This window comes from Rhipicephalus microplus, chromosome 9 (genome assembly GCF_043290135.1).
Source record: "Rhipicephalus microplus isolate Deutch F79 chromosome 9, USDA_Rmic, whole genome shotgun sequence".
Classification (NCBI taxonomy): Eukaryota; Metazoa; Arthropoda; class Arachnida; order Ixodida; family Ixodidae; genus Rhipicephalus; species Rhipicephalus microplus.
Window position 1 is genome coordinate 127887758 of NC_134708.1, and position 13860 is coordinate 127901617.

A 13860-nucleotide genomic window follows, 5' to 3' on the forward strand; every position below is an offset into this window, starting at 1 on the left:
CAAGCCCCTCTTCTGCAGAGTGTAAAGGAGTGTATTGGGAATCAAGAGGACGAATTTGAGTTCACCTCTCGGTCAGGTGTGTCAGTTGAGGGGTTCCTCGAGGTACTGAGGTGTTACCTGGAAGCGACACTCGTCACTTGGAATGGGAAAGTATTTGCTCAGAAATCTGGCGTATGTATCGGTTCGTGTGTCGCGCCTATTCTGAGCACAATATTTTTGGCAAAGGTGGACAGGGCTATACAGGGTAGTCTTGTTGATCTGGCAATCAAAGTGTTTCGTTATGTTGATGATTACTTGGTTTTCGTGGACAGGTGTGTTTTTATCAGAAAAATGATTGATGTAATGAAGGTGTTCAGGGAGCAAGGGCACGGTTTGACGTTCACATGTGAGGTACCCCGGAACGATGCATTGCAGTATTTAGACCTCCAGTTAGCATTTAGCCCTGATGGTTTATGCTGGCGATATAAACCAAGGTCTCAAAAGGGCTTGCTTGACTACCAGTCTGGTCACTCCAGACTTGTAAAGAATGGATTAGCCAGCTCCTGTATCCGGTCTGCCATCTCAAAGTCATGCCCGCACCTGATTCGACAAAGCATGTGTGAACAAGCAGTTAAGTTGCGGCAGGCAGGGTACCCTGATGCTGTTATAGCTGCTGTTAGTGAAAGGTTGCTTAAAACCATAAGAGCAGGTGGTAAGCTGGCGGCGACGGAAAGATGCAAAGGGAGCAGACCTTTCTCGGTAATCCCTTATATTCACGGAGTGTCCCACCGGTTTAAGAGAGTGGCGGCACGCTTTGGCGTCAACGTGGTGTTTTCAGCCAAAAGTAAACTGAAGGATATTTGCCCGAGACTGCAGCACCGTGAAAATAAAAAAAGTGGTAAAAAAGGCAAGTGCACAATGAGACATGGCATTCGTTTCGTGTCTTGTGTAAAAGGGGTGGTATACGAGACGCCCTTTTCGTGCGGACACGTTTACGTGGGCCAATCTGGGCGGTGTCTCAATATCCGTCTACGCGAGCACCACAGCTCTTTGAAAGGCACACCGACATCCCACTTGGCATTACATTGCCGTCAGTGTGGCTGTACTCCAATGTTCGATCAAACAGCTGTGCTATTCCGTCACAGAGAGCAGTTAACCCGAGAATTAGTTGAGGCCTGCTTCATCCGAAAACGTGGCGAGAAGTGCGTGAGTCATCCGTCTGTACTCCTTCACGATAAAGAATTTTCATTCCTAATGAGCACGTTTTCATAGTTTCACCGAGGTAAGCATGCGCAGTTGGTGTCACATTTTTCGTTTGTAGGGTTTTTCGGGGGGCTGTTAAGTTTTTTTCTAAGTTTTCTTGGTTCCATTTACACATGCGCGTTTACCTGTTTATTTCCTGATATTACATTTTTTGTTTTTGTATGACGTTGTATAACAATATATGTGTAAAAAAGTAGGCGTGAGATTTCTGTGATTTGAGTTCGTATATATTCATGTGTGTTTCCTAATAAACTTGGTTTGAAGTTAGCGCTCGTGTTGTCTACGTTTCTTTCTTTTGTTTCCGTTCTGTGGCGCTAAGATTTCTTAGTCATGCAGAAACTCGAACACAAATCCACTACATACGAGGCATATAACCAAGCTTTCAGTCTAGCTGAGCTCCGAACATCTCTAAACTCCTGCAGTACTTCTGCCCCAGGTTCTGACCGGACCATGTGGTGTATGAAATGTTAAAAAAACCTACCAGCCGAAACACGAAAAACCTTACTTTGTTTGTACAATGCTATCTGGTTTTCTGGCACTATGTCTACCTCCTGGAAAGAGGCTATTATTATTCCCATTTTGAAAGAGGGCAAGGACCCTTCTTTAGCTTCAAGTTATAGGCCTATTGCACTCACAAGCTGCTTGTGCAAAGTCTTCGAAAAAATGATAAACTGTCGACTTGTACATATCCTTGAAACAAACAATTTGCTCGACCCTTTTCAGTGTGGATTTCGAGAAAGCAGATCCACCGCAGACCACCTTGTTCGTATCGAGGCACAGATCAGAGGCGCCTTCGTCCATAAACAATATTTTCTCTCTGTGTTCCTCGATATCGAAAAGTCTTATGATACAACATGGCGTTTTTGGAATTCTAAGAGACCTGTCCCACCTTGGTGTGCGCGGAAGAATGTTTCACATAATCGAAAGTTACCTGTCATCCCGGACATTCCGTGTCCGTGTGGGCAGTGTTCTCTCCCAAACATTTGTCCAGGAAACAGGCGTGCCACAAGGTGGTGTACTTAGTTGCACACTTTTTATTATCAAAATGAATTCCTTGCACTTGTCCATCCCCCGCAATATGTTCTATTGTACATATGTCGACGTCGTTCAGCTTGGCTTCAAGCCATGCAACTTGGCAATGTGTGAGCGGCAGGTTCAGCTGGGTTTAAACAAGGTCTCCAAATGAGCAGATGAAAACGGATTTCGACTTAACCCACAAAAAAGCACGTGTGTCTTGTTCTGTCGAAAGAGAGGCATGCACTCAGAACCTGACATTCGGCTGAATGGGGAACGTCTGTCTGTCCAAGCCGAGCACAAATTCTTAGGCTTAATCTTGGACAAGAAGTTGAGCTTTGTACCGCACATCAAGTATTTAAAAACAAAATGTTTAAAAGCCAGGAATGTTATAAAAGTGTTGTCACGTACTACTTGGGGTAGTGATAGGCAATGCCTCATGAATCTGTATTGAAGCCTCATTCGCACCCGCTTAGATTATGGGGCCGTTGTTTATCAGTCTGCAACTCAAAGTGCTTTGAAGATGCTGGACCCCGTGCACCATTTGGGCATCCGTCTTTCTACAGGTGCTTTTCGCACCAGCCCTGTAAAAAGTCTTTACGTTAAGTCAAATGAATGGTAACTTCATCTACAGAGAACTTACATGTTCTTTTTATATTTTCTTAAGGTGAAAGCAGATAAGAAGCACCCCTCATACTCTACTAATAATGATCTGTCGAGCTCTATTCTGTTTCAAAACAGGCCTTCGATGAGGCAGCCCTTCTCAGTTCACCTGAAGGGTCTAGCTGAAGAAACTGGAGTGTCACTTGAACACAGTTTAATGGCTCCTGTAGCATACCCGCCACCGTGGTAGTGGCATACTATAGACTGCGATGTGCCTTTCCTAGAAGTTACAAAACATGCACCTATTGCCCATATCCGAACATACTTCCTGGAACTTCAACACAAATACACACGTCCTGAGTTCATTACAGATGATTCTAAGTCTAACTCCTCTGTGTCCTACGCTGCTGTCGGTCCATACTTTTCGGATGCTGGCCCTCTACATCCAGGCACAAGTATCTTCACAGCGGAAGCTTACGCGATACTTGTGGCAGCTAGACACATTAAACAATTGCAAATACAAAAAGCAGTAATTTATACAGACTCCCTCAGTGTGGTAACGGCTCCGTACAGTCTTAAAAACAAAACAAACGGTCCTTGTCTCACTTTACTCCATTTTGTACACACTCTACACACTCAAACAACATGTTGTAGTGTGCTGGGTGCCAGGGCACCGTGAGATCCAAGGCAACGTGAGGGCGGATCAGCTCGCTGAATCCGTCCACAAAAGCACTGCCCCTACACCCTTATTAATCCCGGCCCTTGATCTTAAGCCGTCTCTCAAACACAACCTCAGGGACTACTGGCAGAGCAAGTGGGATACACACGCACAAAACAAACTACACATTATTAAGCCACACCTTGGTCATTGGCTGCCAGTATCAAAATCGCGTCATACAGAGGTAATACTAACGAGACTCAGGATAGGACACACATACACGGCACACACATATCTTTTGTCCGGTGGCGATCCACCATTGCGTGACAGATGTGGTGAAGCATTAACAGTCCTTCACATGTTAATTCAGTGCAAACACTTAGAAACTCTATGAAAACAGCATTTTTCATTACCCTACCGACAACATATACCTTTACACCCTGCAATGTTGGTTGGTAGGGAACCGCCTATTAGTCATAAATCATTGTTAGCGTTTTTAAAAGAAATTCATAATTTTCATATCATATACCCGGGCATTCTGTAACATGACCTCTCCAGAGAGGTTTTTGCTGCGGTGGCTACACAGGAAAGCACTTGCCTCACGGCCCTTGGACGCAAGGGTATGAACGAGTGAGGTACTTGTGCTAATGTCATACACGTCCACCATCGTTTTACATTATCACCAACTTTTGTCACCTATTCACACCACACACACCTTTCACGGCATGGTCATGATTTTATTACTTGTATGTTTTTACCCGCTTTATTGCGAGGAATTTTATGGCCCTTAAACAGCCGCTAATCACATTATCCACATTCCTTGTCTCATGAACTTGCGCTCTTTGGCCATCAAATGGCCCTTGCGCCAAAAAACACCATATATCATCATTACTTTCGATGTCTATGCGATACCAAATTTCTTGTATGTAGAGGTAGTGAAACGGCCGCGAGCACATAAAAAGCGTGGTATGTTGTCATGTTTTACATGACACTCATGCCATAAATATTGTGTTTTCACCAGTCATGTACCTTCGGCACTCATTGATGCCACGTAACGCCAAATTTGGTAAATGTAAAGCTTGATTTGATTGTTAGATGTGGTTTAACATCGCAAAACCTTCATATGATTATGAGACACCCTGTTGTGGAGGGCTCCGGAAATTTAGACTACTTGGGTTTCTTTAACGTGCACCCAAATGTAAGCACACGGGCCTACAGCATTTTCGCCTGCTTCAAAAATGAAGCCGCCATCGCCAGAATTCGATTTCGCGACCTGCGGGTCAGAGACCGAGTAGTTCGACCACTAAAAAACCGCAGCGAGCCGTTATATGTAAAGCTAGTAAAACGACCACGAGCGCACCATGAGGGTGGCGTGTAATCATTACTAGTCATACCATCAAATTTATGACATGCATATCATGAATTCTACGTTAGGGTCTGTCACTTATCTTCGCCAGGATGTTATGTCATACCATACCATTTTCGCGAAATGCCATGAGAACAAAACCACCGCAAATGCAGGAAGACCGTGAGATCTAAATAATGACATTCATGACATACCTGTCATGATTCTTATGTTATGACAAGCCAATTATGTTTGTCACGCAGTCATGTTATGCCATACCAGTTTTGGTATCGAGCCGGCCAGGAGGGCTAAAAGTTGTAGGTGGCTAGACAGACAGACAGACAGACAGACAGACATACAGACAGACAGACAGACAGACAGACAGACAGATAAATAGATACGCTGAAAGTCACCGAAGTTCGCTAAGAAATGCTTCGCATTTAATGTAATAACAATACGCTACAGACACAACTTCAACTAGGAGCAAGCAACACAAAATTTGCGATATGAAAACTTCGATATATGCAGTAAAGTGTAGCCATAATTATGGAATTGAATAGGTGTGGTCATGGCTACCAATACTAGAGAACGCAATCATTAGTGAGCCACGACTAGACCTTAACGAAATGATACAAATATGTATTACAGGGCAGGTGACCGACGGCATAACTGTGTATATGAATGAAAATATGCTCATATCGCTTAAAAAAGTTCGAAGCTTGCAGTTAACCAAGCAAGCCTTTAGACAGCTAAACTTCTAGCTTGTTTTAGACCTTAGCTAGGTAATTATGGTTGTTTGAGGGTTGCTTCTAGATCGTAATTATGCTACATAGAGGCGCGATAGCTGGCCCAATGATGTGAACAAGGATGCGCCAAGTATGAAATAGAGAAACAACAATTATTTAAAGGAAGTGCTCTTAGTTGAAAATGATCAGTCACTGTAGTCATCGCACTAACCGTGGTCATTATCACAGAAATATCCTCGATTCTCGATTCTTGGGAACTTGGCTCATTTATGCCATGTTAGGCTCCGTCAATGGGTTTATCTTTAGTCTCAATCTGTTTTAATTCAGATACAGCGTGCCAAATAACCGCAACGAGAAGCGACACATCTTTCACTTGACATTAACAGAGATTCAAGTAGCCTCATACCCCGTAATATGCACTCTTATCTACACATGGCCCGAGATGGACAAAAGTTCAAGCTCTAATGCAAATTCTAGGTGACAGAACATCTAAGCAGAATTATTTTGCACTGATGGGGCCCGATACCCACCGAAATATGCCATGTGTGTCGTGGTAGTGAACTATACCAATTTTGAATGAATTCGGCTACGCATGAAACCATCGACAGCGGCACGGCAGAGGAGGCTGCTGTCGGCCTTGCTATCACACACGTTTCACAAATTCCAGCACCGGACGAACTAATCACAGTGGTTACTGATTCACTAACTGCCCGTTGGAATATTGTGAAAAGAATGCCCACACCCTACACAGGCCTTGCCCTGACATATCTACTTCTAATCGTTCGCCTATCGACAAGCAGGAGAGGGTAATTGTACGTCAGCTGGGAGCTCCTTGTGTTCAAGAAATGGTAAGATTGAGGGCCGTGATTCAGACAGCTCCAATTTGGTGGTGGTAGTGATCCCTGGTAAGGAAGTTTGGCAGCTGATTTCCAGAGCAGAATCACTCTGAACCGCAAAGCCTACGTTGTAACCTGTGTCAGTGACCCAGAGTCATTTCGGGGCACATCTGCGCAGTGAGGATCATTCCTCTAGGGTGCCTCATTGAAGGGATGCCCTTCACAAAGTCTGTGTGCCGTCTGACTGCGTCTAAATAGAGTGGGGCAGTGGCAGAGTTTGAAAGTTTAAGTGCTGAACTGCAGCGCTCAACTGCAGCCTCGTGGTAGAACCACTTTTCTGAACTCCATCCTCAGTAGTGGTCAGATTGAACTGGGCTCCCATATATGTATGTAATATCCTCCCCTTCCTCCTCTAGCGAAAAAGTTGGCACTCTATTACATGAACTTAGCTTTATTAGCGCGGTACATATCAGAAAGAGACAAAACACAGACGTATAGAGAAAGAGAGGCCCTTTTTACGCATGTATCATGCTCTGTTCCTACATGTACCTATGTAATACAAGGTAAAAGTTATTTTTCATCTGTACTCGACACTACATTCTCAGAGTCTCTTATCCTCACCCATTCAAGGCCGGTATGGCAATATGTTACCCACAGTTGTCACGAGTGGCTTATCGGCTGGTCGTCAAAAGTGCACCGACTTCAGTACACCTTGCAGCTTCAGCATTTAGAGGACGACATCAGGAACTATGAAAGCATTCCCTCAACGATAAAAACCTTTTCGCGCTAGTACTATTCATTAGAGGCGCATATTCGGGCATGCGGGTTGAAAAGCAAAAGTAGCAGTACCTTATATATTACCTTTTATATTACTTGTTTTCATACCAGTATCTCTACCATTCGCAAAGGTGCCGCTATGAATTTTTATAGATGTTGCTTCCAAGTTCCATCTTCCAAAGTTGTACCAAGTTTAAAATCTGCTCGTAGCCATGTCGTCTTCCGAAAAGAAGCAGATTAAGATCCACAGCCTATTCGCGCTGTGTGACCATCATTGTGATCTCTCACCCCGGCCTCAAGGTCGTACTTCCATGCCCCTTGAAAGTCGGTTTTATAAATATGAGTCTTCAACTCAAGGATCTGATGTTCCGTGACATTTCATTTGTGGAGGGGTGGTGTTGAAAAGCTTCACAGTGTTTAAATGATAATATTGCTTTAGGAAAGTTTTGAAATTCTGAAAATATTCAAAAAACAGCAGGAATGGTCACAATAAAGCGTGAAAGAAAAGAAATCCTAAAACATGGCTTTTGTGCTCAAGCAACACTTAGGGCTCGAAACGACAGAATATGTTAACTGATTTCTTTTTACCTCATAGAAATATCGTAGCTTTTTTTTTTCGCAAAATCCACAATAAATTTCGGTTTTAATCCTAAAGTCGACAAATTTCTCATCACTATCTGGCTTATTTAATTGAGAGAGGCAGTTCACTTAGAATCAAGGCTGGCTAGTGAAAAAAGTTCGCTTTTGCAGTTTTACACGAAGCATTCAAAACCCATGAAGATATGATTTCGAAGAAAGACACTTTTCACCAGCGTCCATTCATGCGTTCTTATCTTTGGAAACATGGCAGCCTTTTGTTTCTAGAAATTTGAATACGGCATAATAAATCAATGAAATCGTTACGAAAGTACATTGATACGAAGACAAGCTTCGCTTCTTGAAAATAGCACAAAGTTAACAAAACAAATAAATAATATAGCACATGGTATCATTTTCAAGCAACAAGAGCTTTCATAACTAAATGTGCATTTCTAGGGATGTTCGAGACATCGATCTTTATTCGGGAGCCCTTTCCGAAACACGACTCGAAGGAGCTGAGCTTGGGGCCACCTATGCCTGCGGTGTGGCCAGGCAGTTCCACCTCCTGAAGTACGCCGACAGGTTTTACTACGAGCACGCCGACCAGTCGGGTTCGTTTAGCGACGGTGAGAGCTTCGGTTTCTCTTAAAGCTTCAACAATGCAGATAACCGGGTGCACCATGCATCGGAAATTTACCATTGCTCTATTGATGGTTTCGGTGTTTGTAAACAAATTGGCTCCCACAGAACGGCCTGCCCTAGAAGACTTCAGGTGCGCCATTTCCGGTAATGATTTTCAATGATTCCGGCGATGTTTTCATGGCGTGTTTGAGCTTGCTACTCTATTATTTCTGGCGCCTCCCTTAGGGTGCTACAAAGCGACGTATAGCGGCCACCCGAAGGGGTCGGAGTAGCGCACAGAAGGTATAAACGCAGTCGCTGCTGCAGGTAACAAGGCTCACATGTCCGATGGGCACCGCGCGAAATATCTGTCGAGAAGTTCCAATGAGCGCGGCCCCCTGCTGCGGGTTACTTCTAACAGTGGCCAAGAGAAAATGCACAAACTGCAGGAGGAGTTTGTCAGTGAACCTAATTGGGTCAGTTGGCTCTGCATGTCAATGATCTGCATGCCGACGGACAAGGAATTGAGAGCGCACACCTGACTTTTCCCTGTGCGCCCTCCAAAGCGCACCCAGATGGCCAATATGCTGGAGAAGAGTTGCCTGGTTCATAGTGAAATTGTACAATTCAGCCTTTTGTATGGAAGTGAAAACCTGCCTCCTGTCAAGCCATGAATTTATTTGTTTTTTTGTCCAAGCACACAACCTCGGGGCAAAACGCTTATTTTTGCGCCTGCTTCACACCAGATAATTTTTATAGAGATCAGCGGCGATCGGAACCACTCGCGATATGAAGTGTTGGTGTGATAGCAATTATAAAATATACTGATTATGTGAAGACGTTAACTGTGGCTGGGTCACGCAAACTATTATGGCTTACTCACGAGTAAACTATTCATGAACCTGAATTACTACGGTCCATGTTCACATCGAAGGATGAATGAGTTAAAAGGCGGCAATGTTAGCTGCCGATGGCGGCCGATGAGTCATTTGGTCGCACTGATAAGAGCCCACTCGCTGATGTGACCCTAAAGAAAAATTGATTGCAAGGACAACCAAACGGGAACGCCGCGACGTACATTGCACGGCGATTCATCTTGAGTGTAGCTACTTAGCGTCTCGCGTTGTTTCGAACAGTACACAAGAATGATGTCGCTCAAACACCTTTGTCATGGAGTTTCATTGTTAACTTTCACGTTGTGCTACAAATTTCAGGCGTCAGTACACACATAGTTGCCACGGGTGGAAGACGACAGTGACCGACGTGCTCTCAGTAACTGGGGCCTTTCTACTAGTTTAACGTCTAAGTATCGCCTCTATGCCATTAGTTGGCGCTGAGCTTTACATTGCTTTAATAAAGTGGGCAGAAAAAACCTACATGATCTTAGTGGGAATCCAGTTTTCTTGCGCGATCACTGAAATAGAAGCGCTGTTTCTGTCGTCTTGAAAAAACAGGACGTTTTTCCCTAGCACGTAAAATTAGTTCAGGCTTGCAAACTGTATCCTGGCTTGGCACAGCATATGCTCGAGTTGCCAGCGCTTCAATGGTATAGTTTTATTTGCATAGAACATTGGAATAGAAGCAGCCGCAGCCAGCAACGAAGGCGAAAACCACGCAAAAACAAGATAAACCGGAAGTTTCCAGGGGCGTTTCACGGTGAATGTACAACGTTGCCAGAGACCGGCAAGAGCTGGTAAAATCGTCTATTGTGTAACCTGGCAGCTTTCTAAATTTTTGGTGCTGGAACCATAGGGAGCTGACGCAGACCACCGTCCATCGAATATTAAGAACAGCTAGCACAAATGGTTGCTTGAAAACAGAGGTTGAAGCCTTTGAGGAACCGAATGGAATTGCCATAAGCTAACTCATGCATAAGTTACAGTGGGAGCAAGTGATTGTCAAACAAACTTAGAAGTCTAGGGACAACGACATTAAAATCTACATCCGAACAATTACCAAATTCTTATAGAATGACCAATAAACTTGCAGACCTTCACCACTAACCTAGTTTCCCGAGCAATCATTTCTAGCGGCTGTTGTCACCGCAAATGGAAAACCCCTTTTAATGCGATGGCGTTCATGAGCTCATTTATTAGAAATATTTGGGTATGAGTTAAACATCATCATGTCGTATGTCCCCCAAGCTTGAGAAACCTGTAATCAAAATAAATAAAATGTTTGGAGTGTGAGTGAGGATCAAACCCAGGTCGTTTGCGTGGCAAGCAGTGTTCTACCACATAGCCACTTGTTTGCTTTGAACAGTGGAAATAACGTCTGCTTGGAGACGCAGTGAAAGTTATAAATGCAGCTAAAATAACGCAGTAACACTGCCAGGTAAGGGCGTACATCGCAATCGGACGTCAGATCATGTGCATATCATAAGGGCTGCGTGGAGTAAAGCCCGCCACACATTATACAAGGAACACGCGTTTTGCGCGCATTCCCTTAATTCCACGTCGTGGGTGTATGGGCAGTTCACAACGACGTTACCAGATTCTTCTTTCAGTTTGCAAACTGCGCCGCCCCAGGTGTCACCCTTTTATGCACCACCATGAGGGGGCGCGCTCTTAGTTTTTTGACCGGTCTGATGAGGGTCACGGTTAGGCGCGCAACACCGACCATGCCAGCAAAGCAAAACAGCAGGTGCTTCTTCGTAGGGTGCAAGTATAGTGCAAGTGTGTTCAGTGGCAATCGCTATCACCGTGAGTCTCAGCGAGATCGACGACACTTGCACAGTTTGTGCTCCCACTGCTGCTTACTGCGATATCATGGTGACAATTGACGTTGTGCTTCACTTGCTGCAAGCTCTGTTGTGTTATCGTGCCGGGTATTAGCTGCATAGCTCTCATGCGTCGTGTGACAATTTTTCGGTGTTATCAAACATGCCTCGCTGCTTTCTCACTGGTTTACTTGTTTATTTATTTATTTATTGTACCCTCAGGGCTTTACAGCATTGCAGAGGGGAGCGGGCACTGACGAACAATGTTAAAGAAAAGACATAGACAAGACACTAGAACAATAATAAACACTGGAAAGCAGCTATTATCAACTCCAACTATGTTATGCAGCCAGTAGATTATACAAGAAAACTAACAACAAAATCAAACGTTTAAATATTCAACACTTAGTATGTTATCGAGCGATGTTTTAAAACTGCAAGGCGAGGTGATGGATGCAACTGATTGTGGGACGTAGTTCCAATTCTTGCAAGTTTTAGGCAGGAATGAGTGGGAATACGTTGATGTCTTGAAGCGAGGGACAGCAACTTTCTGCGCATGGTCAGTACGAGTTGAAATGTATGACGGTGGGGTTAATAAAAGTGAACGCAGAAGGGAGTTGTTGTAAATTTTGTGGAAGAGTACGAGACCGGATATCTTACGGCGTGTAGCGAGTAAAGGAATGTTAATAATTGATTTCATGTTAGTTACGCTAGCGGTACGGCGATAATCTGAGAATATAAATCTAACAGCGCGATTCTGAAGGCTCTCAAGTTCATTAACTAAAGTGATATTACCAGGGTCCCATATTGATGACGCGTACTCCAAATGCGGACGAACGTACGTAATGTAAAGAAGCTTTTTTAAATCAACAGGGGCCATGTAAAAGTTTCTTCGCATGAATCCTAGAACCCGGTTTGCCTTACATGTTACAGAGTTGATATGATGTTTCCAAGATAAGTTGTTAGTAATATGGACACCAAGGTATCTATAAGAGGGGACGGGATCGAGTACGGTGCTGTTAAGGAAATAATTTGCACATGGGGTAGTATTACGTAATATGCGCGTAGACTTGCACTTCGAAACATTTAATTCCATTTGCCATAATGTACACCAGTTAAGCACGTCAGTCAAATCTGTTTGGAGGGCAGTGATGTCATTATTATTAGATATTTGGCGATAAATTACAAAATCATACGCGAACAGGCGCATTGTTGAAGAAATTTTGTTAGGCAAGTCGTTAATGTAAATTAGGAACAGCAATGGCCCAAGGACAGACCCCTGTGGCACTTTGGAGCAAACTGGTGTAGTAGACGAGTCGAAATTATTAACCGATACGTATTGGGACCGGTTAATAAGAAAGCTACGGATCCAAGCGAGCACATACGAGTCAATGTTTAATAGGCTTAGTTTATGTAGTAGTAGGGAGTGTGTTACTTTATCAAAGGCTTTGCTGAAATCTGGAAAGATGCAGTCAGTTATTGTTCCAGAGTCAACGGATATGTGTAAGTCATTAGTAAAAAGTAGAATCGGTGTTTCACACGAATACTGTTTTCGGAAGCCATGCTGAGCGGGTGTAAAGAAATCATTGTCTTGAAGAAACTTGATAAGGTGAGAGTAAATGACATATTCTAAAATTTTACATGGTACTGATGTGAGAGAGATGGGACGAAAGTTACCTGTATCGTGGGTTGTTCCGGACTTATGTAAAGGTGCCACCCTATTAATTAACCAGTCGTTAGGAAGCACTGCCGTAAGAAGAGACTGTGTGAATATTCGTTCAAGGATTAGAGAAGAATACTCTGCCGTGTTTTTCAAGAATTTAGTGGTGATACCATCGCAGCCGCATGAAGATGAAACCTTTAGTTTATTGATGATGGACCGTATTCCTTCCGAGCTAATGACAATGATGTCCATTGAGGGAAAATTAAACGGCTTTGCAGGAAGTATGTCATTACTACTGGATGGTTCAGAGAAAGTTTCAGCAAAAGTACCGAAGTGGCTACGACTCAACGAAGTCTGCGAACTTGAAAAGAACTTGAACAGTGCAGCATTGTTCGGTTGGGCTGTTCAGTTCATGCATCATAATTAACCTGCCAAAAATTGAACTTCATTATTCTGACAAGAAATATTTTTTTCATCAGAGATTTCAACCACCATTTAGAAAGCAATTAAACGGTGGTTGTAGCAAACAAAAAGGCACGCCTCCTGTAACTTTGGCTCTTGCCCTTGAACAAAAGTGACTTCCAGTTTGTTTGTTGTAGCATTCAATAATACTTTGCTGAACTCATTGTATTTTGCATTTGATAGCCTTATAAGGAACACGCATTTATTAAATTCCTGTGCTATCTTTCCTTAAAAAAACATTCGGTTCGTAAGTTTGAGCTTTCTGAAATGAACAAGTTGTTCTAGGCTTTACACTTCCAGCATCTCCGGTGGTATCAGATGAAGGTAGTGTGTGCCTCATCATATAACAGTAACTAAGGTTATACAATTACGAGGCACAATGGGTTGAAGAGCTTTAAAAAAGTTGGCCACTTGTGGTTTCTCTAACATGCACCTGAATTCTAGTGCATGATCCTTCAGCATTCACCGTAAGCCCACTGCAACATTTTTTTAATATATACAGTTAGTTTTAAAGAACAACATTTCCGATGGAGGCGGAAATGTTGTAAGCCCGTGTGCTCAGATTTGGGTGCACGTTAAAGAACCCCAGGTGGTC

At 43.5% G+C, this 13860-nt stretch overlaps 1 protein-coding gene across 1 annotated transcript in view; it reads left to right on the forward strand.

The window, feature by feature from the left end:
- The window catches only part of LOC142771455 (peroxidase-like), a 272747-nt gene that overhangs the window by 231717 nt on the left and 27170 nt on the right, over window positions 1-13860 (forward strand). The window contains exon 8 of the mRNA XM_075872922.1: window positions 8257-8426. Coding sequence (XP_075729037.1) covers window positions 8257-8426 — 170 coding nt within the window. The remainder of the gene's footprint in view (window positions 1-8256; window positions 8427-13860) is intronic.